Source organism: Salmo salar, chromosome 01 (genome assembly GCF_965601325.2).
Source record: "Salmo salar chromosome 01, fSalSal1, whole genome shotgun sequence".
Taxonomy (NCBI): Eukaryota; Metazoa; Chordata; class Actinopteri; order Salmoniformes; family Salmonidae; genus Salmo; species Salmo salar.
This window is the reverse complement of record NC_138291.1, coordinates 59,113,850-59,137,500: the sequence shown is the minus strand read 5'-3', so window position 1 is coordinate 59,137,500 and position 23,651 is coordinate 59,113,850. Positions and strand designations below refer to the sequence as shown.

Below are 23,651 nucleotides of genomic sequence, written 5' to 3'. Positions count from 1 at the left end.
TATTGACATTGAATGGCCCATTCCTTGCTGGTTTGTTATTACCTATGAGATAGTGAGTGAACATGTTTTTGCATGTCCCGAAGAGGTTGATATATGGTGTTAGGCGTGTTGCCGTTGACGACCGTGCCTCCTTTTCATGGCCCTGATTTTGGCAGTGGTGAAAACATTCTACCTCCTAAAGCACAGTCACAATCCTGGTCTTGGAGGTCCTAACATAACTTATTTTAATCAGGCTTCCTAACGTTTCCCTAACTTTTGCCCAGTGTGATTATCATGATTTTAGTACAGTAATGGTGATTCTAGGGTCCCAACCTACCTCCATTATGGAAATCCTGCAGGCGGTGGTAGGGGTGTGGGTGGTCATCGCCATGGTGAGGGATGTGCTCCTGGGCCTGTCGAGGGTATGAGGGGGGCTCTCGGGAACCTGTGTGTGTGTCGTTGTTGTTGTCAGCCTCTGAGGGATGGCTCTCGTGCAGAGGATTCTCAGACACCTGGAAGTCATTCTGCCCCCACTCAGGCTGGTGGGTGAGTCTAGACTGAGTGCCTAGACAGATAACAGATGGATCGAATTTTAGGAGCCATGGCTTTTATCAAGGTAAATATGTTTAACCACACTTTGTCCTTGTTTCTCCAGTGGCACATTGTTGTATCTATTGATGTGAACTGTGATCACAGCACTTGGATTGTAGTTATATGATTCCTCTTGGACTGGCACAGGGCCACAGAGCAGTAGCTATGTCAGTGGGCAGACAACTCTCCCCTGACCCTGAGAACCATAGCCTTAGGTTTGCTCTCTGTCCACCACTTCTGTCCCCACTTCAGCCAACCCTGTGTGTGTGCTTGATTAGTGTGTGTAATACAATAGCTATTCGACTCCAGTGGTGGTGAAGAATTCAATATGTGAGCCCTCTACGGTTTAGGAAGCCCTCTCAATAAGGGACGTGGAGGGACTGAGAGCGGACCAGCCGACAACGAGGGACTTTACGTCTTTGTTACCTAAAACTGGCCCAAAAGTGCAGAGGGTTCTTTTTACATTTGACATTTTTAGTCATTTAGCAGACGCTCTTATCCAGAGCGACTTACAGTAGTGAATACATACATTTCATGCATTTTTTTTTTTTGTACTGACCCCCCGTGGGAATCGAACCCACAACCCTGGCGTTGCGCACACCATGCTCTACAAACTGAGCCACAGGGAAGCTTTTAGGTCCCTAGTGTCTCAGGCTTCTGACCGTTTCTTTCTGTCTTTCTTTCTCTCATGCCTGCAAATGTGCTTGTGTACTGGTGACTCCGTGTGTTTGGGCTCCTAGCTACACCAGTGCCGTAGTTGGAGGGCTTAGGGCAGGCTGGGATGGGGTCACACCCCCTTTTAAGGCCTTGCTTGATGTCCTGAGAACGGTTCACAACCCCTTTCCTCCCTCCCCCGGGAAGTGACGAACATCCCACAGCCTGCTATAGCATTTACCCAAACACTCGCTCTCCTGGGCCACTGGCGTTTCCTCAGTTTATTCAGTTTGAGTCAGAGAGGGCGTCACGGGGCATTTGATTGAGGGCGGCTTACCCAGTCCCCCCCCTCCTCCCTCCCTCCCTCCCTCCCTCCCTCCCTCCCTCCCTCCCTCCCTCCGATGAGCAGACCTCTACCTGTGTGGTGAGGCTCCGTGTCTCCTGGATGTGGTCGTCCTGCCATTGTGGGGTCTGCAGAGTCAGATATATGGCCATCAGCTACTGGGGAAGGGAGAGCGAGGGATAGAGGAAGAGAGCAGGAGCACAGGGAGAGGATGTTACTTTTATTGGTTCCACAGTTTTCGTAAACACATTAATTTCCCAGCTGGTTCCTCTCGCTGAGTTAAGGGCCATTTCACACACAGGAAATCTACTTGAGATAACAAGAGCTAAACTCTGCAAGTAATACAGGAGAAAACTTAGAGTAGGCCTGTGGAGGCATATTGCACCATAAGGTTACCTTTTATACCATGTGTGTATCAGTTGTGTGTAGCTCTGTATCAGTACCCGTTTCCTCGCAGTTCTCCCCTCCATGTCCTGTGCAGCACCTCCACAACAGGGCGGTGAAGATCTTCTGGTCTAATCTGTAGACTGGCCGGGTAGAGAGCTTGTACCTAAACACACACAAAAACGCACAAACCAAAGTCATTGGATTACACCTGATTACATTACAACTCCTATTTGCCATATCTTTAATATGAGTCTTTTGAAAAGTATTTGTCCACAAACCTGGAGAGAAGCTTAAGTGATTCCACTACCCAACAATGGTAAAGCTCCCTTTACTTGCTCTAATATCCGACCAATCAGCTTGCTGCCAGTTCTCAGTAAACTTATCGAACAAATTTAGTTTAACCAGATACAATGCTATTTCTCTGTAAAAAATGTAACAACTGACTTTCAGCACCCTTCTAGGGAAGGGTACTCAACATGTACTGCACTGACACAAATGACTGTTGATTATCTGAAAGAAGATTGTGGGAGTTGTATTGTTAGACTTCAGCGCTGCTTTTGATATCATTGCTCATTTTTTATTGAAAAAACTTTACATCTGCCATATTATGGATAGAAAGCTAGAGTATGTATCTGATAGAACACAGGGGGTTTACTTTAATGGGAGCTTCTCTAATGTAAAACTTGTGGTATTCCACATGGGAGCTGGCTTGGCCCTTTACTGTTTTCATTAATGATCTCCCACAAGCCTTAAACAAAGCCTATGTTCACAGATGATTCAACACTATACTATAACATCTGCTAAATATGTGTCCCATAACATTTAAAATTGTATTCATACATGTCAGTACCCACACTTAGTGAAATCCCTGCAACCTTAAACAAAGAGTTGCAGTCAGTCTTAGAATGGGTACCTAGTAATAAACTAGTCCTGAATATATCAAAAACTAAAAGCTAAATGAGACATGAGTCCCACTAAATGCAACAAAGTTAAACTTTGGGGAGGTATCTAAACAATGCAAATATAATCATTTTCCTATTTGTTTAAAATTACATTTGTACTGCTACAGTGGTACATTTTTAAATAAAAGCTTATTCCAAATTAAACGTACACCCCCACATTTGTGTCATGGTTTAAAAAATATATTCCATGTGGCTGCACAGTTATTGGGCTGCACTTGTCATCCCGGGAAAGTCCCATATCTCAGCCCCTTTTCAGGTGTCCCTACTTTTATTTGTAAGCAAGAAACATCAGTTCATTCAGGCTACAAGAGTGTAGACCCAACGACAGTCAATGAATGTCATTACACTTTTTGGTGCTTTGTAACAGATCTCTTTTTCCATTCATCAAATGGCGCCGTGCACAGTTTGGATGCTGGAATTATTTTTGGAGTGGACAGACAGGCGCAGGTAGCCTACTTTTTGAAGTGATTTGTTTGACAGTAAGATGAAAACATCATGACTGATTGTGTTCATGCCTCCCCCTTTAAAAAAAACTATAATTACATGGCGTCTTTACTATTAAGTGTGTGCCATTGGAGGTCCCTAGAAAATAATTGACACCCCCCCCGAATGTGACGGCATAATTCATATTCTGACTAAAAGCATTGTATTGGTACAAACCATTCCCTAACTACTAGACCTCAGCTGAATCTGGTCATGAATGATGTGGCTATTGAGCAAGTAGAGGAAAATAAACTTCTTGGTGTTACCGTACACTGTAAATGATCACGGTCAAGGCATTTTGATTCTATTGTTGTGAAGATGAAGGGTCTCTATGTGATGGTGTGTTTTTTTACAACACGTTCAAGCAAACAAGTCCTGCAGGCTCTGGTTCTACCACATCTATGGCCCAGTTATATGGTCAGGAGCTGCTTCATACTCGTCGCCAAACCCACTGGCTCCAGGTCGTCTACAAGACGCTGCTAGGTAAAGTCCCGCCTTATCTCTGCTCGCTGGTCACCATAGCTGCACCCACTCGTAGCACGCGTTCCAGCAGGTATATCTCACTTGTCACCCCCAAAGCCAATTCCTCCTTTGGCAGCCTCTCCTTCCAGTTCTCTGCTGCCAATGACTGGAACGAACTACAAAAATCTCTGAAGCTGGAGACTCATATCTCCCTCACTAGCTTTAAGCACCAGTTGTCAGAGCATTTCACAGCACCTGTACATAGCCCATCTATAAATAGCTCAAACAACTACCTCTTCCCCTACTGTTTTTATTTAGCTCCTTTGCACCCCAGTATTTCTATTTTGCACACTCATCTACTGTCAAATCTACCATTCCATTGTTTTAATTGCTATATTGTATTTACTTCGCCACCATGGCCTATTTATTGCCTTTACCTCCCTTATCTCACCTCATTTGCTCACATTGTATATAGACTCATTTTTCTACTGTATTATTGACTGTATGTTTGTTTTACTCCATGTGTAACTCTGTTACAACTTGCCTACCTGGTTAAATAAAGATGAAATAAAAAAATGTAAAGGAGGAGCTCGGAAAGCTGCAGCTGGTCCACAACAGAGCAGCACATCTTGCGCTTCACTGTAAACAGAAGGTCAATATCAACAAGATGCATGCCAGTCTCTCTTGGCTCAAAGTAGAGGAAAAATGTACTGCATCACTTGTTTTTATGAGAAAAATGACTGTGTTAAAGATCCCAAATTGTCCGTATAATTAAATACCATACAGCTCGGACAGACATACTTAACCCCACCATACATGACACCAGAGGTCTCTTCATAGTCCCCAAATCCAAAATAAATTTAAGGAAATGCACAGTATTATACAGAGCCATGTTTACATGGAACTCCAATCTCATCAAATTACTCAAGCAAACAGCAAAACGTGCTTTAAAAACAATCAACAAATAAAACAACTAACAGCACAACGCCTCTCTCCTAAACTGATACATAGGTAACTGCCAAAATAATGGAAAAGCTTAAGTAAATGAGGGCTACAAAGTATATTGAAAGCAGGTGCTTCCACACAGGTGTGGTTCCTAAGTTAATTAAGCAATTAACATCCCATCATGCTTAGGGTCATGTATAAAAATGCTGCGCAGGCCATTATTTTGGCTACCATAGCTATGCCCCCATAGGATGACAATACCCACAGGGCACGAGGGGTCACGAGCATGAAAGTGATGTAAACCATATGCCATCACCATCTCAGTCACTAGATCTCAATCCAATTGAACACTTCAAAAAGAAAAGAGGACCAAGGCACTCTTCATATAATGAATTAAAATGCCTTTATTTATATGGCATGTCAAATGGAAACAAAGATGAATAATAACTGTTTTTCGCTGCATGGCTTTCATCAGGGAGTACAAATGTATGATAATACAATGTCCTCTTTTGAACAGCGTTTTACAATTCAACCCTGATTTTATAGAATTAATTGGACAACACCTAGTAAGCAATACTTTACACATTAAAAAGTGAAACGTTATCAAAATGCAAATCAAGGCTAGAAGCATCATAACCCCTAGAAAAGTTTGTCAACCTTGAATATGACTAGGCAAAATGGTAAGAATAGGAGAGCCATCTATTTTATAGCACACTAGATCACAGCAAACATGGCCCACAGCCGTCTAAACATACCTGAGGGTAATAGAGCAATATGTCCACTAGATGACAGCAAAGGAACCTCTCTCCACCCAACAGGAAAAGTGAGAAATCCATATCTTTATTTAAACCAGGGTATTTAGTGGCCTGTAGTTTGTAAATCCAAAAACTGTCCCTTTGGTTAAGCTGTTTAAGACGGTCCCCTTTTCTAATTGAGGTCGGAATATGATCAATACCCAATTTAATCCAATTGAACTCTTATTGGAGATTCTTGAGTGGCGCCTGAGACAGCGTTTTCCAACACCATCAACAAAACACTAAATAATGGAATTTCTTTAGGAAAAATTAAAAACGCCCTATTAGGATACTTTATGTTGGCGTTTCCTTTATTTTGTCAGTTACCTGTATGTACTGTATGTGTGAAGATGCTACTGAATCTAGGCCAAGAGTATAGGTCTCTGTTTTTTTTTCTATAGCTTTATGTCAGTACAGGACCTTATTCTTATTTTACATGTACATACCTCTGTCCTTAAGCTGTTCTTTCTATTAATATTCTGTATTGTGTCATATTTTATGCTTTGTGTGGACCCCAGGAAGAGTAGCTGCTGCAATAGCAACAGCTAACAGGGATCCTAATAAAATAACAAAATAAAACTAGAAAAATACCATTTACTGAAGTAAATGTGGTGTGCGTGCTAGTCTTGAAGTATTTATGGTTGTGAAATAATAGGAGTGGTGGTAATGGTACTTGCGGCAGTAGTAATGTCAGTGGTAGTAATAGGGTTTTCATATGATATGTGTTAGTTAGTCAGAGGCTTCATGCCCATAGGGGGCACAAGGGCAAGTGCCCCCTTAGATTTAATTTTAAAAAATCTGTCAGCGGTATTTTGCGGAGTGGGCACACTCACTGGACCAGGCAAAGAGTAAGCCCCCCTATTCTCCCTAGTAAGTGGTTGCTTCCAAGGTGCACCACACACAGCGTTTGATATGATTTTACCTGCCGGTGATGGGCAGTACTCGCAGGAGTAGACCCAGCGACAGGATAAAGTGACTAAGGGTCAGTTGAAACCGTCAAGGGGGCACAATCTTTGGAGATTCTTGCATTGGAATTATATTTAGGTCTGATCATATAATTACGCTATATCACAATAAACATAAAGTTCAAATGGTGAGACACTGAGACCATTGAGTGCTTTTGAAGTGACAGGTAGGCTACAGATTTCTCACCAATCTACGCTGCGCTGTATCAGCACAATGGACAGCGCCCTACAACAAGGCCGTTTTGGTAATGAATATAGGCTACAAGATAGATAGGGTAATTCACCTATTACACACAGCCTATGTAAATGCAGCCGTACACACAGCTGTCTTAACAAAATAATGCAAACTAAATGCTGAAATTAGTAGCCTAGTTATTCATGCATGCAAACAAAAGTACTGAATAGCAGTTTGGCTTTGAATACCGACACAACTGTGAATGTGAACGGAACAAAACAGTGGTACCAAGTACACAAAATATCAGGTCAATAAAGTCATTACAATCTATATTTAGTCTAGTTACATTAACAGTAAACAAACGCAGTAAACAAAAAGCGAATGGAGAGCCAAATAACCAAAACATATCATATAGTCTTCGACAGTGAGATGCAGCCATGCACAGCTGTCTTGCCAAATAAATAGGCCTATGGAAGATGATGTCCTTCATTATTTTCCATAGCCCTCGTTGATTATCCATTTTTATACAACAGATAATCAACGCCCCCATAATGACAAAAATGTGTTACATTTTTCCACATTTCAAATATTTTTTACAATTAAATATTACATTTACATAAGTATTTAGACCCTTTACTCAGTACTTTGTTGAAGCACCTTTGGCAGCGATTACAGCCTCAAGTCCTCTTGGGTATGCTGCTACAAGCTTGGCACACCTGTATTTGGGGAGTTTCTCCCATTCTTCTCTGCAGATCCTCTCAAGCTCTAGCAGGTTGGATGGGGAGCATTGCTGCATAGCTATTTTCAGGTCTCTCCGGAGATTTTCGATCGGGTTCAAGTCCGGGCTCTGGCTGGGCCACTCAAGGACATTCAGAGACTTGTCCCGAAGCCACTCCTGCATTGTCTTGGCTGTGTGCTTAGGGTCATTGTCTTGTTGGAAAGTGAACCTTCGCCCCAGTCTAAGGTCCTGAGTGCTCAGGTTTTCATCAAGGATCTCTCTGTACTTTGCTCAGTTCATCTTTCCCTCGATCCTGACTAGTCTCCCAGTCCCTGCCGCTGAAAAACATCCCCACAGCATGATGCTACCACCACCATGTTTCACCGTAGGGACTCGGGAGGCCATATCTTCAATTTAAACCTTCTAGAAAGTGTGTGCCCTCAGGTCTAGAGGGAAGCAAAAGTCATTCCGCTTCCCAAGAATAGTAAAGCCCCCTTTACTGGTTCAAATAGCCAACCAATCAGCCTGTTACCAACCCTTAGTAAACTTTTGGGAAAAATTGTGTTTGACCAGATACAATGCTATTTCACAGTAAACAAATTGAAAACACCCTTTCAGCAAGCTTAAAGGGAAGTACATTCAATAAGCACTTACACAAAGGACTGACACTAAAAATACTGTGGGGCTGTTTTGTTAGACTTCAATGCGGCTTTTGATATTATCGATCATAGTCCTCTGCTGAAAAAACGTATGTGTTATGGCTTTTCACCCCCTATTGTGGATAAAGTTAGAGTTAGAGTTCAATCCCCTGTCAATCAATTGCAAGAAAATGAGCTTTAAAACTGCAAAATGTTCTTTTCACCCCATGACAAAATGTGCAGAGTTGCAGGAAATAAGCTTTAACCCTGAAAAATTCTCTCCACCAACAAGAGGGGTGTGAACAGTTTGTGTCATGAACAGTGCTTGTGCCCATAGAAATAGATGCAACATGCACAACGAGGCGCCGGATGTTCCCCAATGCTGGAAAGGGGATACCTAGTCAGTTGTACAACTGAATACCTAAACTGAAATGTGTCTTCCGCATGGTCTTCCCTGTGGCTCAGTTGGTAGAGCATGGTGTTTGCAACGCCAGCATGGTGTGTGCAACGCCAGGGTTGTGGGTTCGATTCCCACGGGGGGCCAGTACAAAAACAAAATGCATGAAATGAAATGTATGTATTGACTACTGTAAGTCGCTCTGGATAAGAGCGTCTGCTAAATGACTAAAATGTAAATGTAATAAAGAGTTTCCTGTCTAACAGGACACAGAAGGTGTTCTTTAATGGAAGCCTCTCCAACAAAATCCAGGTAGAATCAGGAATTTCCCAGGCATGCTGTCTAGGCCCTTTACTTGTTCAATCTTTACAACATGCCACTGGCATTAAGTAAAGCCAGTGTGTCTATGTATGCGGTTGATTCAACACTATACACTTTAGCTACTAAAGCAACTGAAATAACTGCAACACTTAACAAAGAGCTGCAGTTAGTTTCAGAATGGGTGGCAAGGAATACGTTAGTCCTACATATTTCTAAAACTAAAAGCATTGTATTTGGGACAAATCATTCACTAAACCCTAAACCTCAGCTAAATCTTGTAATAAAGAATGTGGACATTGAACAAGTTGAGGAGACTAAACTGCTTGGAGTAACCCTGGATTGTAAGCTGTCATGGTCAAAACACATTATTTATACAACAGTAGCTAAAATGGGGAAAAGTCTGTCCGTAACAAAGCGGTGCTCTGCCTTCTTAACAGCATTATCAACAGGGCAGGTCCTACTGGCTCTAGTTTTGTCGCACCTGGACTACTGTTCAGTCGTGTGGTCAGGTGCCACAAAGAGGGACTTTGGAAATATGCAATTGGCTCAGAACATGGCATTATAGCTGGCCCTTGGATGTACACAGAGAGCTAACATTAATAATATGCATGTCAATCTCTCCTGGCTCAAAGTGGAGGAGAGATTGACTTCATCACAACATGTTAGAGGTGTCCAATGTTGAATGCACTGAGCTGTCTATTTGAACTACTGGCAAGACATGCCACCAAAGGTCTCGTCACAGTCCCCAAGTCCAGAACAGACTATGGGAAGTTCACAGTACTACATAGAGCCATGACTACATGGAACTCTATTCCACATCAAATAACTGATGCATGCAGTAAAATCAGATTTTAAAAACATAAAAATGCACCTTATGGAAAAGCGGGGACTGTGAAGACACACACACACACACACACACCACACACACACACACGTACACATGGATTTTGTGTTGTAGATACAGTGGTAGTAAAGTAGTGGCCTGAGGGCACACACTTAATGTGCTTGCTGTGAATGTATTGTAATGTTTTTACAAATAAGATTCAAAAGGCACTCGCACATCTGAGCAATCTTGTTACAGGTGCATGGCAACAGTTGAAACAGGATGAATGAAAAAACCTCCCGCTCTCTCAAACAGAGAATTAGTGAACATAAAAGTTCAATCAGGAGAAACGACAGGGATTATCCAGTCGCAGTACATTTTAATGACCAAAAGCATGACATTTCTACCTTTAGATTTTGTGGTATAGAGAAAGTCAAGATATCAGACAGGGGAAGTGATATTAATAATACTCTGAGCAAAAGAGAATGTTTTTGGATTTTCACCCTCCAGACATTATTTCCTAAAGGACTTAATGATGAAATGCCTATGTATGTTATGTTGTGAATTTAAAATATGTTCCTATTTAAGATTACTTTGTTTTTTCGTATGATGTACCCAATGATTAATGAAAACTTGCTATGTCCTCGTTGTGATTTTATGGACGTGTTCGGTACGTCTTGTCTATACACTTTTGTAATATTTGTGAAATGCATATTGTTATGTTTGGTAGCACTTATTTATTTTTCCTTTCCCTCCAACCCCTTTCCATACGTGGAACGGATGTGGGTGGGGCTAGGTCTACATAGAGGTGCTGTTTTCCGAAAATTCACAAAAGCTCTGACGAAGGCCATTAGGCCGATACGTAAGCTTATTAAATATCAGTGATACTATCAAGAACAATGTTTTTACAAATACAAATGGAGCAGGATGCACCTGAGCTCAATTTTGAGTCTGAATACTTATGTAAATAATGGTATTTCTGTTTTTATTTTTTATAAATTTGCAAAAATTTATAAAAACCTGTTTTCGCTTTGACATTATGGGGTATTGTTTGTAGATTGATGGGGAAAATACATTATTTAATCAATTTTAGAATAAGGCTGTAACGTAACAAAATGTGGAAAAAGGGAAGGGGTCTGAATACTTTCCGAATGCACTGTAGGTACAGGGGCGGAAATCCCGGGGGGGACGGGGGGGACACGACCCCCCCATCCTGGGAAAAATATGATTTGTCCCCCCCAATATATCACTGAAACATAACTATGTCATTTAAATAATATTAATAATACGCAATGAAAGCAATTGTGCTGATTATAGACACTTAATAGTGCGTTTTAAAGTTTCAAAAGATTGCGACCCCCCGCCCTTTGCCTCAGAATGGTTTGATCCACTGCCAGTTCCTTAGTTTGCACGTAACTGCCGTGAGGTTCATCCAGTCAATCGCGCACACACACACTAGCTGAATATGCAGAGCTAGCGCGCAAATATGAACTATTAAGCTAGCTAGGACCTATTCCATTTATGTGGCCTCGTCAAAGATGGAATCTTTGCTATCGTCAATGTATTCCAAGATCAGCATGCAGATAATGTAAATTAGTGCTTCAAAGTCCCTGTGATAAGGTTAGCAATAAACTGAAGTCCAAACTGAACAGAACTACACTCTCTTCTACCATTGTCTTAAATATATTTAATGGTCTCGTTGCAAAAGCTAAATTGTCGCAAGGGAACTTTTATTTATTTATTTTATTTCACCTTTATTTAACCCGGGTAGCAAAGATTATAGCAAACACCATTGAAACTGAATTGGTGCTCGCTAGCTTTGCAAATTCAGCTATTGTTGGAAGCCAGACAATATGAAACAAACTATTAAAATTACAAAAGGTTGCAGCATATGTTGTGTAAATGGTGAACTCATACAGCTGTCAACTCTTGTCATTTTAATCCGTTTCACATTTGCTAGCTACCTTTTAGATCGAAGCCCAAATAGAATGATTTAAGATGATAGAAGCCCATCTCCTACTGTAAATAACCTAAACACTGTGTGTGTGTGTGTAGCCAGCCAGGTAGAAAAATGGCAGAAAAATAAAAGACGGACATCAGAGTATTTTTCAATACACCAAAACGCATAGTAAGAACCCTAGTAGCCAAATATCTCAAAGACTAGTTGATAAAATGTTCATAAGAAAGAAATGAAATTCTAATGGAAATGTTTCACAATGATGTCATTAGGCAGAGCAGGCAACAGATGGCACACAGACAGCAGAGTTGGGGACAGATATGCAGGGACAGACTGGCAGAGACAGGGAGTCTCAGGTAAGTTTGTTGAGTCTTTGTTTGGCAACATTATGAAAGGTTCTCAATTTTTTTTACTTGTAAAATAGGAACATAATTGGAAAATGCCATGACTGAACTAAGATTTGTTAAAAAGCAATGGTATTGCTGTTGTGATTAGTTGTGTAGTTTTGGGTACCGGTAGTTAGGAGTACGGCAAACACCTTATTTCTTTGGTTCCTCAATATACATTTACCATATTACAATGTAGGCTATGTGTTACAGCACTACTTTTGGTGTCCCCCTCAGGAATTGCTCTTGAGAAAATTTCATGTAATTGTCCCCTCCAAAGTTGATATCAGATTTTCGCCCCTGTGTAGGTAAATTAGCTTTCCATTTTCTTGTACCTTATATGTGGAACAAGTTTCAAAATGTTCTTAAATGTGATGTTCTGGTGCCTCTGGGGCAATTCAGAAAGCTGATTGAGGACCTTAATTACTGATGAATGTGTGTGTTTGTTATGACCGTGTTTTGCATTTTGTATTTATATTTTGATGTGTATTTTCTGTCATTTAGGTCATTCAGGGCTCATCTGTAAAAGAGGCCTTGCTCTCAGTACTCCTCGACGAAATAAAGTTGAAATAAAACATACAAAAATAAACAAGATGTGTGTGGGAGATTGGAGAATCTGAGTGTGCATCATGCAATCTGTAATATAATGCATTGTACTGTTAGTATGTGGTTTGAGTTGACGTTTGAATGCACAGTGGGATGAACTCACATGACAAGCTGGCAGTCAGGCGTGCCGTTGGGACAGGGGCTCTGAGACTTGATGGTGTATTCCTCTGTGCCACAGGAGACAGCCGTGGTGACAATGCGGCGGTGCACAAATGCACACCAGTTCCTGAAAGAGAGAGACACACACACACAGCGCCATTCCTTTGATACTGTGCAATCTCTGTGTGTAATGAGACCGGAAACTGGGAGACCGTTGATATAATCTATGGAGAGATATTACATCCTCTAGGGGCACGGCGCTGCTGCCAGACCCTGTTCGTTTGTTTATAGTTATATCGCTCAATTTTGTTTTGTTTAGTCTAAATCCAAGTGCGTCGCAAGTTTGAAAGTAGATTGTACATGGCATGTGTGACCCTGTTCATCCTGATTGCTGTAATATATAAAACGTTACAATCACTAAACGGAGATTGTATGGAGTCAGTGAGTAAAACGACCACCATCACCTACACCCGTGAGAATCTGCTCTCTTTCCAAGATAAAACCTCACACCCTCGAAAACACCATTGCCTTTCCTGATTGTTGTTCTACAAAGTCAAAAACGGAAACTAAGAAGAAGCGAGACTCAAGCGGTGGTGTCAGGAACACACTACGGAGGCGGGGAAGCCGTCACCCGCTCCCAGTGATCACCGTGTCAAACGTGCGGTCGCTAAATAATAAACGGGATGAGTTAGCGGCCAAGCCTAAATTGGAGGACGATTTTAGGAGAAGCAAGCAATCTGCTTTACAGAAACGTGGCTCAAGCAGGACAATATTGATGTGAACATTGATGGATACACTGTAATTAGAGCAGATCGAGACAAAACAACATCACATAAATCAATAGCTGGAGGCTGTGTATCTTTGTAGTTAATACTTGGGCCACACAGTGTAATGTGATTGTTCAATCACATTACACTGTGTGACCCAAGTATTAACTACAAAGTGTTCACCAGAGACTATGAGATGGTCATTATATCAATTCAGGCCATTCTATCTACCACGCGAGTTTGGACAGATTACCATGATTCTGGTACAGTACCAGTCAAAAGTTTGGACACACCTACTCATTCAAGGGTTGTTCTTTATTTTTTACTATTTTATACATTGTAGAATAATAGTGAAAACATCAAAACTATGAAATAACACATATGTAACCAAAAAAGTGTAGTAACCAAAAAGGTGTTAAACAAATCAAAATATATTTTATACTTGAGATTCTTCAAAGTAGCCACCCACAGATTCTTCAAAGCTGCCTTGATGACAGCTTTGCACACTCTTGGCATCGTTGGCGACCTCCTCTCACCTACACCCTCAGTTCAAAAGGCTTCCCTCTGGCCGGTGCTTTAGCATGCCCGTGGCCAAGACGAAGGTGTTGGACTACTAAATGCAATGTCAATTGTATTGGTATGTGTACTTATCTATCTATTTTAACAGTGCAGTTGGGGCAGCTGTCAGTTGTGTGCGAATGTATCAATGTCCTGTTTTTAGTGTATGCAGTATGCTGAACTGACTGTTTTATATGTATGATGTGAGAATGTATGTGTGTGTCATTCGTTTAATGTAAGGTGATGCCAAAGAAAAACTTCCATCCTGGATAGACAATAAAGTTTTATTCTATACTATTATAGGTTTCTGGGGTGAAGGTCTTCCCCCTGGGCTTACAGCGCTCTCTCCCTGCTACTGCTGCTGTCTCACAGTTTGCTTGTTTGCAATTCTGTGGTTTTCCTTCCTGTTTCTACAGGTCAGGGCTACAAACATAGCATCCGGCACTGACCACTGGACTTCCCATAATCTAACAGTCATTTTGATTTATTTTTAACAGGGCCAAAAATAAAATCCATTCAGCAGCATCTGCCTTTTCACCCAACCTTATTTGGGTGTCGTTGCAACGTTATTTGGGTGTTGTTGCAACCTTATTTGGGTGTTGTTGGACTCTTGAAGAATGTATTGTTTCGGTGGCCTACATTTCTTATGACGTTTTTAACCCTTTTCTATTTTACAATTGCTTTTTATATTTTACAGTCTCCCTCCTGACCCCTATCTACCCTTCATTACTATATAATGGGTCTTGTACTGCCAGCTTCAGTGCCCAGGCCTGGCATGGTGAGCCACCCGCCTGGCTCCTCTCGAGGGTAGTGCTGAAAGAATGATCCCCCGCTTCCCACTCAGCCTTCTCAGCACGTAGCAACTACTGACTGGGCCAAGACATCATCTATGGGCTGGCTTTCTTGTCAGGACCTTCACACTGCTGTCTGCATATATCTAATCAGGGAAATTGTATTTACTTTTATTTACCAGCAGATTTAATTTCAATGAATTCCACAGGTATTCATTTATCTCCATTTCTGGTGAATTATGCCTTCTTATTCCATTTGGCCCCCATGACCTTCCTTTGCTACAGCGGCTCTCCCCTTCTGACCCTCCCTTACCAGCACAAACCTGCTTCAGACCCAGACTGTCCAAACAACCCATTAGAGAAGGTATAGGATAGCCAGGGGTCAGCCTACAACACTGCAGGGGTCATCTCGCCCCTGACTCCAGGTGAGACAGGTGCAGAGGGGATGAATTTCACTGCTCCTGGGTGGCCCTGTCTCGACCAGTCTGTTTGAGACAAACCTCACGCCCCTCTGTCCCATCAACCAGGGACAGAGTTGACTAAACACCAGGCGAGCAGGTCGGCCTGGGGCCCCTCAAACTGACATGTGGTAGAGTGTGACATGTCAGATCTGGTGTTTGGTGTTTTTTTCTGGCTTACCTCGCTGAACCTGTGAGGCGAGGCAAAGTGGCTGCTATGTTTTGCCAAACCACTCCCTTCCACTGTGGTCTGTAGCATTGTATGGAGGCTGAATTTGTGGGGACACCGGTCAAGGGTTAATTAACTCTGCGTGTTTGAGTTGGAGTGTTTTCCGAACAGGACAATCTTTATTATTACCCCCCCCCCCAGTTTGTCAGTCATGAATCAAGCCGTGGGACTCACAGGACCTTGTATTGGACAATTCTCAACATGACTGTGTCATTGGCTCTCTAATCCACCACTTCTGTGTCCAGGCCAGACCAAACAAAGAGCCTTGACGGTCCAGGGGTGCAGCTGCAGAGGAGTGGAGAGGATTAAACCAAAATACTTCATCTGTTTCCAAGGCAACAAGCAAGTGGCTGCATCGTTGTGGCCCTGACATTGGAGTGTTTCCGAAGTCCTTCATGCACTGTACAGACACATATACCGCTGCGGTTCGTTTTGAGACTTACTTTACACTGCAGAGACAGAGAATGTGTAGAAACGAGACAGTTGACTTTTACAAGATGTTTCACCTTTTCTCTCACTCTGATCCAAGACTGTATTTCTCTTGGCCCAGTAAGCTACAACTCCCGTTAGGAGGGGAACTCCTACTGGTTAAAGAGTGGGGAGGAGGGGTGTCACAACCCAACACTAAGTTTATATTTCATAAACTGAGAGAACAAGGTCTCCTGAACCCTCTAACAGCCTCCAGCTCTACCACGGTGTTCACCCTTACACAGACTAAACAGTGCCACAACAAACAAGCTCGTCTAACAAGTTTTCAGTACATGACGATCGCCATTAGAAAGCAAATAAGAAAGCAAATACAAGGAGAGAATGTGTCCCTTCCCATACAAAAACAAAGGACATTTTGAACATAGTCCTGTTGAACATATCCTCGTTCAACAGGAGTGAATGGAAACTCAGAGAGTGGAATGCCTGGTGAATTGACTAGAGGGTCACTGATACTTTAAGTTTGTTTTGGCCTCTAGTGTGTCACAAACAGTGTTCTGCGCTTGATCTCGTCTTCAATATTTCACAATAGAACAATAATATTAAACTTTTACAATGTGAGAACATTGAGGTCTGCTCTTTCTGCCCTCACAAGGTAAAGGTGCACTCACTTTCTGGCTGAGAAGAAGGCGGATACTAGATTCTTACCAGCCACCAGCAGTGGCAATGTGCTTTCACATTCTAGGAATTAGGGTTGCAAAGACTGCTTGCAAAGTTGAACTTTGTCATTGGAAATTCAAATTTGTCAATGTGAATTTCAATTTGTCAATGTCCAAAATCTGTCCCTTCCATGCTCAACCCCACCACCGTGCTACTAGCTTGGCAGGTCTGAGTCAGAGCTGCCCGGTGTCGCTTCCTCCTTGTCTGCTGTGAAATCATGAAGGGCCATCCCTGGGAGAGCACAATAGCTGTGGTCATACCTCCTGTAGGCCTACAGCTCCCAGAACATCACCCCTCTTTGGCTCCGACCAGGAAGGAAGCATCTGACGCTCTCACGCAGCGCTAACCTACTCCATCCTGAGACACTCCACCACACAGCATACCCACAGACATATACACACACACACAAACACACACACACACTGCAAATCCATTGGGCAAACCTTCACACAGCTCTGTCATAGAGCTTTGGTAGTGAGTTTCTCTATTATGGGGATATGATACTAAGACTGTGTTCACACAGCGACACTGTCCTCTCCCATAGTCTAATCGTGGCGTTCTGGGTGGTTGATTAGGCCTCTGGGTTGGAGAAGCTGAGGTTTCCAAAAAGGGCTAACTAAGCTAAGCTAAGAGGCTCTGAAGTCTTTGTAGAAGGTTGAAGAGTCATGTCATATAACTAAATCATATATGTTTTATAGTACCAACAACACCAGACCAGATACTCCTTTCGCAAGATAAATGAAGAACTAATATTAACAGAAGATCTACAATGTTATTTTGGCTGGGTTTCAAAGCCAGCACTCCTCTTTGCTTGTTTCTTATACAGTACAGCTGGCCTGGATAACACTATCCCCTTTATGCTGCACTAGTGTCCATTATTATTACAAAAAAATTGCTTTCAAGAAAAGCCACATTGTGTCGGAGAGTGTTCAAAGTGTGTAAATTCTGCAGAGAACCCTGACTGCTGCAGATGATGTTAATTCAGAAACGAAAAGAGAAAATAACCAGATGTGTATGGGGGTCCTGTTAGCCAGTGGGTCGACATGGACTCTGAAACCCGACTGTACACAAAAGGCCTTTGTGCCGAGGCCAGTGGCTGAGCGGCGAGGCCAAGCACACCGGGAATCAAAGCTGATTCCTTTAGGACATGTTTTAGTGAGATGTGAGACCATAGCAGCAACAAGCAGAACTGTCTTTTCCACACATCCATTCCAGACACACAGCCATTCCGGCTGCATTGGTGATGGGTCGGGAATTACCTTTTTCCGAGTGGTCCGGGAAGGGCTACTGAGGGATGGGAAGGGAGCGGATGTTTCCGCTCTTGAAGCTGGAGCTGGTACATGTAATCAGGACAGTCATCAGTACAGCCTCCGAGCCCCACGATGGACCCCAGCAGGAGGGCCAGGCTTTAGACATGGGCTGCACTTTCATGTCTTGATTTCCTTATTTTAGCTTTTCTTACTATTATGTTGATTTTAATGAGTGCTTGATGAAAGACATTTGCGAAAAGTATAATTGTCGTTAAAAGGCTGTTAATAATGCCTACGGAGCTATGCCATTAGCGCTGACGTTACAGATGTAACATCCATCCCACACCAGAAGGATCTGTGTTGCATTTACATATTTGAGCAGAATTCATGAAAACAGCTTAAGCAGTAAACTACCTCTCCCTCATACTTCCTGTTTTCATGGGTTCTTGTAATGAGTTGTTTAGCCTGTTGTCTGGGTCTGCTCCTCTTTGCTTCTGCATAGTTCTGTTCTGTTTGCTAGCTAGATTGCAGTAGTCCACACAGGTCTGCAGTTCACGCCCTCGCTGTCTGTGGCCTTTCAGAGCTCCCCATGCGTACCAAAGACCCAATGCCTCACGTCAGCCGTGAACCATCCATCCCAACGCCCCTCGTATATCCACATTCCTCACCCACCACCTGGGTTCTAACACATGCATACGCGCCCATGCAAACACACACACGCACACACACACACATCACCTAGACCCTGAGCACTCACCCATGCAGTATACTCACCAAAACAACAGGAGCTGTTGTTACTGGGGATGAAAACATGCCAATAACACTCAACTGAAAAGCATTCAGCACTAAAATAAATGGAGATATCTGACCTTTAAATCAGTGTTATTCATATGCTAAAGGTATTCGGACACTCTTGGCGAACAAATAGAAGTTTGTAAAAAATGTTTTTTTAAATAACGGTTTAGAAGAAGAAGAGACGTTTCAGCCTTACAGCCTTCCGTTTTGGTCATCCTTGAGTGGCTGAATACCTCTCACATATCCACTCTGTTCGTCTATTGATACGTCTTTGTTGGACTGCAAGTTTATCGACAGTTTACTTTTTCCTTTGCACAGTCAGTGCTCTTCATATGTCAGAGGTGTTCAGTCAGTGAAATGTTTCGATTTTGTTTTATTATTGTTAACAACCAATGTGTTTACAGACGTCAAGGCCGAAGCACATTGATAAAAAAAAAATACAATGAAGAGGAAGGACTGTATGCATACCTCTCACATATCCAGTCGAACCATGAACCTTGGTTGAGTTGAGAGTTTGCAAAAGACAGTTCACTTTTTCTGTTGCAGAGTAAGAGTTATTCACACACAGGGTGAACCTCTCACTGACCCCCCCCCCCCTCCCCCCCAACCCCCCCAGCCTCCTCCAGCACAAGAGGTTCCTGGCCCAATCAAACCTGGCCCTCAGAGATATCACAGGCTACTCGCTGGCCGGCCCAAACCTGAACTCCATTACAGTAATGATGGTGACACATAAGAAAAAGAAGGTCTTCTATGAACGATGTCGTTAAGTAAACGTTTAAATGGCTGTTCTTAAGGAGGGCTAATCGCTAACTGTTTGAGCTAGCTCCTCAGGGAGCACATTATCAGCGGATCAGGCTAGCTGCGCTGCAATTTAGGGTGAAATGTACGTATCCGGGTTAGAATAATGACATGTCCAGTAACCTCTGACCTCTAACAGCTCTGGAGCAAAGATCTGGCTGCGCCGGCAGCCTGGGCTCTGAGCTCAAACTGCAGGAAACCTATAGCTCTCTTATGGCTTTCTATGCAATTAAGATGAATTGCTATTGGTTAGGCTGGGGTAAGGACAACCGTGTCTACTTTTGACACTTTGGGGAGGTGGGACTGGAGAGAGCACATTAACAAGAAGCCCAGTCAAACCAAGGCAGTGAAACCCCAGCAGTTCTGCTGAGGAGGGCACATGTAAAAGTTTACTAAAACACTTTACATTGGTTTAGTTCACCCCATCAGCTCAAGCTTCATGCTGATTGTAGCAATGAGACAAGATTGAAATTGAGGAGAAAAAGGGGGGGAAATTCCAAAAATAAATGAAAAATACATATTTCTGGGGCCCTGCATATAGAATGGGAGTCGGAAGTTTACAAACACTTAGGTTGGAGTCATTAAAATGTAGTTTTTCAACCACTCCACAAATTTCTTGTTAACAAACTATAGTTTTGACCAGAGGTGTGGACTCGAGTCACATGACTTGGACTCAAGTCAGACTCGAGTCACAAATATGATGACTTGCAACTCGACTTTGACTTTAACACCAATGACTTGTGACTTGACTTGGACTTGAGCCTTATGACTCGACCTGACTTGATACCCTCCCCAAGCCCAAATATAAAACATTATGCTATTAAAAAAAGTGTGCAGCGCATCAACTCTTCATTTAACGGATTACAGTTTGAATCGGACAGCAGCCAATCAAATTGTGCCAGCTGAGAAAAAGTTGTGCGTGGCAGTGCAGAGGAATGTCGGCGGGTGAATTCAGATGGAGCCCTTGGAAAGATGATACCCAAAATTATTATTTTCGGATATAAAGACGATACTATATCAACAAAAAACGGATTGCAACTTGCAAAACATGTGGGAAGAAAATTACAGACTGAGGCACAACAATTTCCAACTTTGTTCAACATTTGAAACTCCACAAAGAACGGTAAGTCGTGCCTAATATAGCCGACAGCTATATATTTTATTACTTTACTAGTATAGCATGTAGGCTAATGTAACGTTAAAGCAATGAGCCTCCACACAGTCAGTCAGTGAGGGAACGTGATCATTGCACCCAAGATTGAGCTACAACTGGCTAGGCAGTGATGATGTTACTGCTGTTCCTGAAACCATTGACATACGTTAGCCTACTGTAACCACACAGAGAGAGCGAGAGAGAGAGAGAGAGAGAGTGTGTGTGCGTGTGCGTGTGCGTGACTTGACCTGTCGGTCTTGACTTGAGACTTGACTCGGACTTGCCTGTCTTGATTTGGGACTTGACTTGGGACTTGAGTGCTAAGACTTGAGACTTACTTGTGACTTGTAAAACAATGACTTGGTCCCACCTCTGGGAGTCATTTTTCCAAAAATTGTTTACAGACAGATTATTTCACTTATAATTCACTTTATCACAATTCCAGTGGGTCAGACGTTTACATACATTAAGTTGACTGTGCCTTTAAACAGCTTGGAAAATTCCAGAAAATGATATCATGGCTTTAGAAGCTTCTGATGGGCTAATTGACATAATTTGAGTCAATTGGAGGTGTACCTGTGGATGTATTTCAAGGCCTACCTTCAAACACAGTGCCTCTTTGCTTGACATCATCGGAAAATCAAAATAAATCAGCCAAGACCTCAGAAAATAAATTGTAGACCTCCACAAATCTGGTTCATCCTTGGGAGCAATTTCCAAATGCCTGAAGGTACCACGTTCATCTGTACAAACAATAGTACCCAAGTGTAAACACCATGGGACCACGCAGCCATCATACCGCTCAGGATGGAGACGCGTTCTGTCTCCTAGAGATGAACGTACTTTGGTGCAAATCAATCCCAGAACAACAGCAAAGGACCTTGTGAAGATGCTGGAGGAAACGAGTACAAAAGTATCTATATCCACAGTAAAACGAGTCCTATATCAACATAACCTGAAAGGCCGCTCAGCAAGGAAGAAGCCACTGCTCCAAAACCGCCATAAAAAAGCCAGACTACGGTTTGCAACTGCACATGGGGACAAAGATCGTACTTTTTAGAGAAATGCCCTCTGGTCTGATGAAACAAAAATAGAACTGTTTGGCCATAATGACCATCGTTATGTTTGGAGGAAAAAGGGGGATGCTTGGAAGCCGAAGAACACCATCTCAACCGTGAAGAACGGGGGTGGCAGCATCATGTTGTGGGGGTGCTTTGCTGCAGGAGGGACTGGTGTACTTCACAAAATAGATGACATCATGAGGTATGAAAATTATGTGGATATATTGAAGCAAAATCTCAAGACGTCAGTCAGGAAGTTAAAGCTTGGTTGTAAATGGGTCTTCCAAATGGACAATGACCCCAAGCATACTTCCAAAGTTGTGGCAAAAAGGCTTAAGGACAACAAAGTCAAGGTACTGGAGTGGCCATCACAAAGCCCTGACCTCAAGCCTATAGAACATTTGTGGGCAGAACTGAAAAAGTGTGTGCGAGCAAGGAGGCCTACAAACCTGACTCAGTTACACCAGCTCTGTCAGGAGGAATGGGCCAAAATGTACCCAACTTATTCTGGGAAGCTTGTGGAAGGCTATCCAAAATGTTTGACCCAAGTTAAACAATTTAAAGGCAATGCTACCAAATACTAATTGAGTGTATGTAAACTTCTGACCCACTGGGAATGTGATGAAAGAAACAAAAGCTGAAGTAAATAATTCTCTCTACTATTATTCTGACATTTCACATTCTGAAAATAAAGTGGTGATCCTAACTGAGCTAGGACAGGGAATTTTTACTAGGACTAAATGTCAGGAATTGTGAAAAAGTGAGTTTAAATGTATTTGGCTAAGGTGTATGTAAACTTCAGACTTCAACTGTATATGTGAGCTGCTCCACGTTCTTAACCTGGGTGGTAGCCATAGCCGCCGGGAAGATGTTTAGGGGTGCTGGGATTTTTTGTTGTTGTTGCCTACTTTTATGAAGAAAAACATAAATTTTTTAATTCATTTTTTTCAGGTGTTGCTGCAGCACCCTCAGCACCCCTGCTTCCCACAGCTATGGTGGTAGCTGTTATTACACACATGCTGGTAGACCAAACATTTCATTTTCTGTTTGATGTGCATGCTGCGAAGTGCTTGTGTGTGTTTGTCAATCCACAGGTGGTTGTTCCTGTGTTTTCCTTCTCCTATAAATACGTGTCTGCATGGGCTGTCTGTCAGCTGAGAGGTGGCTAGCTACTGTGAATAAACACTTACCCAGTGCGGGCTGGGTAGCTCCCTCCCTCTCCTGGTGGGAGAGCACTCTTCTCGGGCAGCAGACCCAGGGGGTTTAGTCCAGGACCAACCTGATGTGGTTGTCCATGTGGCCCATGCCCCAGAGGGTGGTGGGCAGATCCAGGCACATCAGGTTCGTGGCCACGGGGTCCTGTCCTGAGGTGGGGAATGTCAATCCCCCCAGGTTCAGGATGGACTCCTACCCCCATCTCCTGGGTATCCAAGCCTTCTCTCTCCAGAGGCAGGTCTGGGTCCTCTTCCTCCACCTCTGGATCTCTGGCCCTGACCTCACAATGAGCTGTCACCAGCAGCCCCAGCACCAGCAGCATCAGTTCCCCCACAGTTGTCATGTCTGCTTCCCTGCCTGGTCCTGATCTATCCACACTACCTAGCTGCCAAAAGTATCTGAGACCTCTCCGGGGCTGCTATTTGTTTTTAAAGAGTTGCGTTTTGGAAATACCCCACCCCCATGTTCAAAAGTCACCCTCCTCCTCCCCAGGCTAGCAGTCCCCTCCCACTGTTCCCCTCTCTCACATACACATACTCGCACACACACATGCACTCACACCCCAGCCACCCAACTCCTGAAGTTTTCAAAGCCCTCTAACAATCCTCGGAAATGAGCCTCCAACGGACCCACCCCCACCTACCCTCCAGCCGGTTCCCTATGGAAAGGTTGCAGGGCCTGGAACAATGAGCCTGTGGCTGTGGTTCTCTCCCTCCCTCAGGCCCGCAGGCTGGAGGTGCCGTTA

The 23,651-nt window shown here is 43.0% G+C and overlaps 1 protein-coding gene across 2 annotated transcripts in view; it reads right to left on the bottom strand.

Moving 5' to 3' along the window:
- The window catches only part of LOC106606107 (multimerin-2), a 35,703-nt gene extending 12,363 nt beyond the window's left edge, over nt 1-23,340 (bottom strand). Inside the window, exons 1-5 of one of the 2 annotated variants that reach the window (XM_082975435.1) lie at nt 22,882-23,340; nt 12,690-12,812; nt 2,011-2,117; nt 1,642-1,722; nt 317-544 (exon numbers count right to left, since the gene is read on the bottom strand). In XM_082975435.1, coding sequence (XP_082831561.1) covers nt 317-544; nt 1,642-1,722; nt 2,011-2,117; nt 12,690-12,812; nt 22,882-23,249 — 907 coding nt within the window. In that variant the 5' untranslated portion in view covers nt 23,250-23,340. Of the gene's footprint in view, nt 1-316; nt 545-1,641; nt 1,726-2,010; nt 2,118-12,689; nt 12,813-22,881 lie in introns of both variants that reach the window. The other variant, XM_014202230.3, reaches the window with a different exon arrangement.
- Between the last annotated feature and the right edge of the window lie 311 nt (nt 23,341-23,651).